The sequence below is a fragment of the Morus notabilis genome, unplaced genomic scaffold, assembly GCF_000414095.1.
Source record: "Morus notabilis unplaced genomic scaffold, ASM41409v2 Scaffold1315, whole genome shotgun sequence".
NCBI classification, from domain to species: Eukaryota; Viridiplantae; Streptophyta; class Magnoliopsida; order Rosales; family Moraceae; genus Morus; species Morus notabilis.
In genome coordinates this window covers 494,726-503,491 of record NW_010361046.1, presented here as the reverse complement: position 1 = coordinate 503,491, position 8,766 = coordinate 494,726, and the positions used below count along the sequence as shown (strand labels likewise).

At 34.3% G+C, this 8,766-nt stretch overlaps 1 protein-coding gene across 1 annotated transcript; it reads left to right on the top strand.

The window, feature by feature from the left end:
• Positions 1-4,821: 4,821 nt before the first annotated feature.
• On the top strand, positions 4,822-8,766 carry LOC21400975. Its single transcript, XM_024165696.1, has 5 exons — positions 4,822-4,949; positions 5,044-5,593; positions 6,076-6,586; positions 6,689-6,770; positions 8,530-8,766. Exons 1-5 carry the CDS (start codon positions 4,890-4,892, stop codon positions 8,764-8,766), a joined length of 1,440 nt encoding a protein of 479 aa, XP_024021464.1. The 5' UTR covers positions 4,822-4,889.

Sequence of the window (8,766 nt, the reverse complement as noted above, 5' to 3'; positions counted from 1 at the left end):
CAGCAAAAGCAGGAGCAGCCAAAAATTAGCAAGCTGGCACAGTTTGTCTTTTAGCGCTGGTAGTGGTCCTAGCACTGACGCTAACAAGTCTGGACAGCTGTAAGAGCACCAGGAGGGGGGACCATCAATCATGACTCTCATGCATACACTTGTCACTAGGGCACCTCAACATGTCCTAGTATATAAAGGAAAAGAAGAGTATAGTACAACCAGCGAGAGAAGAGGAGAAAATCAGGAAAGGCGCACAGAATTCCTGGATGAGCTGGAAACGGAGACAGAAGAGAGTACAGGAGATTTTGGACGCTGGAGCTGGAGAAAAGAAGAGTACAGCACGGATATACAGGGGTTTTTGACCTCAGATTCTAGCTTAGCTGTTTTCTCCTTCTCTTTGTATTTACTTTCTGAGACCTTATGGATCTGTTATTTGTTATTAATTCTGATTTTGTTGAACTAAACATGAGCTAAATTCCTTAGCTAGGATTATTGATGGAACCAAAGTTGCAATGAAGATCTATTTGCTATTTTGATTGATAATGTAATTTTCATCTGGTTTATTCAAGCATATTTATTGTTTACTTTCTATTAAGTGACAGGCCATCATTTAGTAAGAAAACACAAACTTAAGCTAATTCTGGAAAGGTTGGTTGAGTTAGATCTAGCTTGGATAATATGAGAGATAGTATAGGAATATATTATTATCTTATACAACCCATTAAAATTAATGTTAACGTCAGGTGTGTAAACTAAAACACATAGGAATATGTTGGGTTGGTTTAAGGAACTACAAGCATAAATCTGTCGGAAGATGATTATGTAGAATTTTAGGTTGACTAGATGAACTTTGCTACAGTAATCGTATAGCAAATCGTGGTCAGAGTTGCAACCGACGGGAAATCAGTAATCCTAGCCTTCATCCATCAGTAAATCACAGCTCTAAGCTCAGATCTTGTTGACTTTTACCTCTTGTCTGCATTTAAATTACCGTCTTTGGTCTTATACATATTTTTCACTTAATTAATATCAATTTGGCATTCAAACTATTCTCAATCATGTTGATAAAACTGGTTTTTGTAATAAAATTCCTCATTAACTCAGTCCCTGTGGAGACGATACTTTACTTATTACTATATTACTTGTTCGATTGCGTGCGCTTGCGTGGAGTCATTTTATGCATAGAGTTTTTGGCGAACAAAGTACCAGAGTATATCACGCTAATCCAGTAAAATTCTAACCGTTCTGACCGGTGTGCAAATTTTCTGACCGGTCAGAACAATATGCTCATTACTGTCTGTCAATTGTTTTTCTCTTCGAGTTTCTAGATTTCGAAGCTTAAAAAAATTTGACGAAATGATATCAATCTAGTTGGTTTTTCAAATTAAACAACTAATAATGAATACCCAACCTTTAAACAGCGATTTAAAGGAAAAAATTTAGAGGATTTGAGACAAATACCAATTTTGGAGCTTGATTTCTCAAGCTTTTTGAGGATCTCAAAAGCACTTGGTTATCCTCTTCTTGTTGTTGGGAACAACAACAGATTATGAACGGAGATGGGTATAGAGAAGATGGAAGTCGATGGAGGGTGTCATCGGTAGTGGGGGACAGTGCCGGCGATTGGGGAAGTGTTGGGGGAAAGGGGAGGAGAGAAATTGTTTTCTTGGGGGGTGGGGGTTTCTTTTTGTTTCTTTGTTTTTTTGTTTTTTTGTTTTTTGTTTTTTTGTTTTTTTGTTTTTTTGTTTTAGAACGATGATATTTTTTGTTTTTTCTTTTCTTAAATTAGTATTTTGTTTTTTAATGACAAAGGGCATTTTGAAAAACATAGAAGTTTCATTGAATGAGAGTGTTATTTATTTGAAACTTTCACATTTGGTGCTATTCACTTAAAAGAATGATAAATTTAAGGCTATTTTTTAAAATGGTCTGTGCCTCTGAATTTTTAAGGTCATTTTCATTTTATTTTTTAAATTTTAAAAAGTCTCACTTTACTCCTTGAATTTTGCATTTGTCCCATTTAAGCTCTTTTATAATAATTTCTGTTAAAATTAGAGGAGCATGGCTATGTAGTTTTTATTTGTTTATTTTTAACAAAAATTTAAATAAAAAGACAATGTAATTGTATTACTCTATTTTTTTATTTACTTTTAATAGATATTACAAAATAAAAGTATTAAATAAGAACAATTTAAAATTTAAAAGACAAAACAAAAATTTTTAAAGTTTAAAGAGCAGACTAAAAAATAATCTACATCTTATCTACATTGCGGAAGAAAGACACCATGACCATTGTACCACTCTATCGGTGGTAACGTAGCTTAAATTTGACTGGTATCGTTTATGATTAACCAAAGGCAGATAAGTTAACATTTCTTGATGTTTACAATTGGAATAAAAAAAGTGGGAGATCTTCACTCCTAAATCTTTATAGCCTTGTAATATATAGGTTAGATCGTAGACCTAGAGATCTCCTAGGTCACGTTCTTTCATTGGGTGGGGGTTTCTTTTTGTTTCTTTGTTTTTTTGTTTTTTTGTTTTTTTGTTTTTTGTTTTTTTGTTTTTTTGTTTTAGAACGATGATATTTTTTGTTTTTTCTTTTCTTAAATTAGTATTTTGTTTTTTAATAACAAAGGGCATTTTGAAAAACATAGAAGTTTCATTGAATGAGAGTGTTATTTATTTGAAACTTTCACATTTGGTGCTATTCACTTAAAAGAATGATAAATTTAAGGCTATTTTTTAAAATGGTATGTGCCTCTGAATTTTTAAGGTCATTCTCATTTTATTTTTTAAATTTTAAAAAGTCTCACTTTACTCATTGAATTTTGCATTTGTCCCATTTAAGCTCTTTTATAATAATTTCTGTTAAAATTAGAGGAGCATGGCTATGTAGTTTTTATTTGTTTATTTTTAACAAAAATTTAAATAAAAAGACAATGTAATTGTATTACTCTATTTTTTTATTTACTTTTAATAGATATTACAAAATAAAAGTATTAAATAAGAACAATTTAAAATTTAAAAGACAAAACAAAAATTTTTAAAGTTTAAAGAGCAGACTAAAAAATAATCTACATCTTATCTACATTGCGGAAGAAAGACACCATGACCATTGTACCACTCTATCGGTGGTAACGTAGCTTAAATTTGACTGGTATCGTTTATGATTAACCAAAGGCAGATAAGTTAACATTTCTTGATGTTTACAATTGGAATAAAAAAAGTGGGGGATCTTCACTCCTAAATCTTTATAGCCTTGTAATATATAGGTTAGATCGTAGACCTAGAGATCTCCTAGGTCACGCTCTTTCATTGCACTAATAATGCCTCTATGGGGAGCTTCTCATTTTTTTTTTTTTTTTAAAGGCTCATATTTGATCCAATTTCTTCAACTACTTTTTTTTTTATTATTTTTTTCTTTTTCTCTTTAACTAGATTGTTTTTTTGATGCTTTGAACCTGACTTATGTAGTCAGTAGAGTGACCTAACATCTCAGGTGACCCCCAAGGGCCCGGTTCTGTATTGTCATGTTCCCTTTCCTCCTCCACAATGGCACCGAAATTTTTCTGTTGGACAAATCATGTATTTAACTAAAAATAAACTGACATTTCTTTTCTTCAGGTCACAACACTTTAAAATATTCACACATTCATTTGAATGCCAGCCTTGTTTGAATTGTTCCATCAACCAAAAAAGAAACCAGAAAAAAAAAAAAAAAATTGGTCCGTTAGTTAAAAAGAGAAAAAAAAAAAAAAAAAGGCCAAAAGGCAAAAAAAAAAAAGAAAATGCAGTAAAAATTGCATGAAACAGAACACCGTGAGAGCCTATGGACAATCTACGGCACACATAAAGAGGGTTAAAAGCCAATAAGAAGCTTCACCAAAAAATAATTAAAAAAAAAGAGAAATTACCATGAAAAAGATAAACAATCATTTTCCTTTTCTTTTTGACAAAAATCTTGCGAATATCTTTTTCTCACTAACCAAAGTCCTATCCTAAGTCCCCGAACTCTTCTTTTCATAAGTACTGTTTCGTCGGCTTGTGCACCAGTGTCTGTGGGAGTAGGACACTGCAGGGACTAATGTTACTGTCGTTTTTTAAAGAGTAAATTGCAACATTGCAATGAATTTTTTTGTTTTTAGTATAACACACCATAAATTTTTAATTTTATCAAATTAATCCTTTAAATCGCACATGAAAATTTTTGCCTCTAAGTAGAAGTACATCTTGTTTAGTAACATTCCTAAAATACTCTGCCATATTTAGGGCAGTTAAACCAACATTCATACGAGCCCTTGACAGTTTATTTATCTTACTGTAGATTAGAATCACTTTTAATTCTGTAATATTTTGTTAATTAATTATGCTAAATTCATCATTTTTTAAACTAAATCAGTTAAAAATTTTGTATCTTCAACTCTCAATTTACTAACGCCCTCAACTCGTGTACTTTAATTGCTACTGCTGCTACTGCTTTAAAGTTCTAAGTTACAATGTATGGAAATTGAAATGTTTCAGATATATTATTCAAAAAGGGAAAAATTTAAGAGGCAACAGTGCAAATTTACTCCCTTTCTTTTTAATTTTTTTTAAAGGACTTATTTTACTTCTTTCTTTCTTTCTTTCTTTCTGGTTTTGGCTGGCCCTCCCACGTGAGTCGTTTTCCAAACCAAAGCCAGTCAATGCTTGGTTTTTGTTTTCCTTGTTCAGCTATACTGTTCAAACTGCTTCTCCCAAGTCGCTTTCCAATTCCTCTCATTGTTTTATAATCCTACTCATGCACTTAGATACATAGATAGATATAGGTAGCCACATTAAACACTCTCAAGAAACTAAAATTCAAAAAACAAAAAAAAGAGTTGATCAAAGCAAGAGACTAGAGTGACTGATCAGCCATGGATCTCTCAAGCCCCAGATACTTTCAATCCCCTTCTTTTTCAAATGCTAATACTGTGGTAAAAACACAAAAAAAAAAAAGAAAAAGTTTCCCACATTTGATTTATTTCCTTTTTGTTTTTGTTAATATATATTTTTTATTTTATTTTGAAGGAACCGGTAATGGAGAGCAACAACGGGAGCTTCTACGGGAAAACGAAGACCAACCCATTTCCAGAAGCCTTCCCCGACCCACTTTGCAAGCTTAATCTCAAGGAAACCTCGGAGTTCGTGAAGTCATTCCCAATGCAGAACAACCTCGGCGCCGAAACCAACAACGTTGGTTTTCTGGAAGCTTCGTCTGCTCAGAGGAGAAGAGAAGGAGTTAACTCCCTGATTCAAAGAAGGGCCTTCGAAGCCGCTCCTCCCACGCCCGGTCGACCCGTTTTCAGTTTCAGTTCTTCTGGAAACTTCTCGAGAAAGAGCTTTCCTTCGAAATGGGACGACGCCGAGAAATGGCTCATAAGCAGCTCTTGCCATGACTCGCCTGCTCACACGGCCGTAAAGTCGTCGTCTGAATCCGTAAAAACCGCCAAGCAAAACGACGGTTTTAAGCCGCAACTGGAGGTTTTCTCCGATAAGTCCAGGGTCACCGAGGAAAAAAGCTTTCATAATAACTCTGTCAGAGGTTTCAATGCTTCAACGGAGCACTTCTTTCTAAAAGGTGAAGAATGAAAGTCTAATCTCCATTTTTGGGTAGACTTTTGCATCTTTGGCTTTATTTTTCTTCGAACTTTTTCACTTATTGCTTCTTTTAAAAGCTTTGACAAAGTAAAGTTTTTGGCTTTTCACTTGTCGTGTTTAATTATGTTCCAACTTTGCTGGTACAAAACGTAAATGGGTTCTGTTTAGTACCTTCTGTAGCTCCTGATAAGTATATTAAACAATGCGGGAGTACTTTTGATGGCTGAGAAGCCTCAGGAGAATTTAATAGATGATAATGAATTTCTTTGTAAAAGTGTTCTCTTTTTGAATTCAACTATTCACTAATAGTAGTCTCGATTCAAATGGAAATCCTAATTACTATTAGCCATTACATTGAAATCCTGTTTTTGCATCAATGGAGATGAGTTTCAATTCCTAACTGATGAAATACATGAATTTTGTATGTTTTGGACAACTTCCTTATGAGAATTGTCAATGCAGACAAGTTCACGGACGACATAGAGCCAATAAGGCTGAATTTCAGAACGTCAGAGCCAACCAAAGAAGGCTTTCTGTTCAAAAACTCGCCCTGCGAGACCATGAAAGACGCAAGCACAGAAGTGGTTCATGACATCCAACACAGAGACGTCGGGACCGAGATGACTCCCCTCGGAAGCTCCACGACTTCACGGTGCCACACTCCATTCAAGAGCTCGTCCCCAGTGCGCCACAACACGCCGGCAAGTAGGTCGGGGCCACTGGGGTTGGGGTACTCCAGCAACACCAACAGCACCATTGACATTGCCCAGTTGCAGGAGTGCCATTTAGCCAAGCTCCAACTCGGGACTCACTATGACTCGGTCACTTCCAATTGGAGTTCAAAGGAAGAGGAAGAGGAGGAGATATCAAAGAGCCTCAGACATTTTGAGACAGACAATGGATGTCATAAGACTACTCCTGACTCTAGAGCAGCTGCTTGGGAGGAGGAGGAAAAGACTAAATGCTGTCTAAGGTAAAATTCTAATTGGGGTCATTCAGTTTTGTGATTCACTTGTTGAAAGTGATTTTTTTTTTTTTTTTAGTTACAAAAAGTTTTGATTTTGAGTCTAATCAGGTATCAGAGAGAAGAAGCAAAGATTCAAGCTTGGGTCAATCTCCAAAGTGCAAAAGCAGAAGCTCAATCAAGAAAGCTTGAGGTACCCTTTGGTTTCATTTTTTCTGATTGTTTTTTTTTTGCATCTTAGAAAGCTTTCAATCCGGAATATCATGTTATTAGTTAATCAACTGTTGAAGTTCACTGGGGAAATCCAAAATTATATTGACATTGAAATTTGATTAATGCCAATGCGCCATGGGATTCTCTCTTGCCTATCTTGTCATGATTTGCTAATGCACCCAGCATAATTGTGATGTCCTAAATAGTGTTTAACAGACTACATTCATTTGATGGACTCTGATGTTGAAGTCTAAAATATCAGTTAAAAAGTATTTTGAACTTTTTGAAAATATAATTGACTAGACACCATTCGTGGTACGATCTGAGTTCTCATCATGGCATTATCGATATAGTAATTAATTAGTTTTTTTATTTTTGAGATCATTAAGAAAATGAAATCGAAGCATTAGGCTCTGCCTTGAACCATTCTACTGCACATTGATCATTATATATTTATGTGTTCACCGAGAACTAAGATCCCATTGTTGTCGTACATCTTAAACTGTATATAATTTTGTTCCACTAGTAGAATTATATCGCTGGCTCAATTTTGTCTCTACACACGTGTGACCAAACAGCAATTATACACTTTAAGAATATGATACTTTCAAGTCTTGCCAAAGTGTCAATACAGTTATATACTAAGCTAAGAGATGCGTCAAGTCAACAAAGCTGATCTCTCCTTTGATGAGTGCATTATATAAACAGTTTTGGTCGGATTGCCTTATCAGTTGTATTATTTGGCAAAGTCATTCTTGAGCCACCCGCCGTTGTTTGGACCCCATTGTCCTGTTTTTATTTTACTGCTTTCTGGTCCCGCTTCTGATAGATTACAGTATTTGCTCTATATATATATATATAGAAAGCGTTTTTTTGTGCATGCTTGCTTATAAAGAGCGGAAGCAACCTAGAAACTTTAGAAAGTCATTATCTTGGCATTTAACAATATCATACATTTGCATGCCCCATGTGAGGTAAGTACTAACAAACAACATTTAAAAGTCTTTGTGGGGAATTGGGATTTCACCTGTCTTTACTTGGAACTTTGTTTTATATTTTTTTATATTCCGGAGAAATCTAGATATCTTATCCCATCAGTAGACCTACTTCTAAATATTCATTTCAGACTATTTATCATATCCAGAAAAAGAGTACATTGTATTGTTACACGTTAAACTTTTTGTTTTTTTGTTTTTTTTGTTTTTACATAATGCATCTTCAAACTTTTAAGTTTGACAAGCTATGATGAGCTTTAAAAACAGTAGCAATTAAAGTCTAAAAATTGACGGACATTGTCATTGATGGTTAAAAACATGATATTTGCACTTAAATCTGCTTTGAAAAATAACAAACTTTGATTTTCATGTTCGAATCTCGTGTCTCAAACCGAAATGATCATTAACTATTAAGGCCTCGTTCAGGATTCGAGTTTTTAATTCAAGCTGAGATGTGATATTTTTTTAGAGTTTTTTACTGTAACACAGAAAGTTAGATGTGACTCAGAGTTTTTTACTGTAGAAACTTAAAACTAAAAACTCGAATCGGTCAAATGAACGTGGCCTAAATCTCAATTGCTACTTATTTTAAAGATTATGGTCTAATTTATCAAAATTAAAAATTTAATGTGTATTATATAAAAATATAAACGAAACTTACGGTTAAGAATCGTTTCCTGGCAAACGTAGAATTTTTCTTTATATTTCTGTCTAAATTGAATTGTTGTGTATATTTTTGTGAAGGTGAAAATCCAAAAGATGAGATCAAATCTAGAGGAGAAGTTGATGAAGAGAATGGCGGTTGTTCATAGAAAAGCTGAGGAGTGGAGAGCAGCGGCAAGGCAACAACACACAGAGCAGATTGAGAAGGCCACAGAACATGCCCAGAAGAAGATGAATATGAATAGGAATCACAGTACTCATTTCTCTAGCCATGTCTCTTGTGGTTGTTTTCCATGCAATAATCACTATCGGTCATGA

Bases quoted from the DNA above. Each gene is read 5' to 3' on its own strand.
- LOC21400975 (XM_024165696.1), top strand. From the start codon at position 4,890: ATGGATCTCTCAAGCCCCAGATACTTTCAATCCCCTTCTTTTTCAAAT. The intron at 4,950-5,043 runs GTAAAAACACAA...TTTATTTTGAAG, and splicing joins TTTCAAATGCTAATACTGTG to GAACCGGTAATGGAGAGCAA. The intron at 6,771-8,529 runs GTACCCTTTGGT...ATTTTTGTGAAG, and splicing joins CTCAATCAAGAAAGCTTGAG to GTGAAAATCCAAAAGATGAG.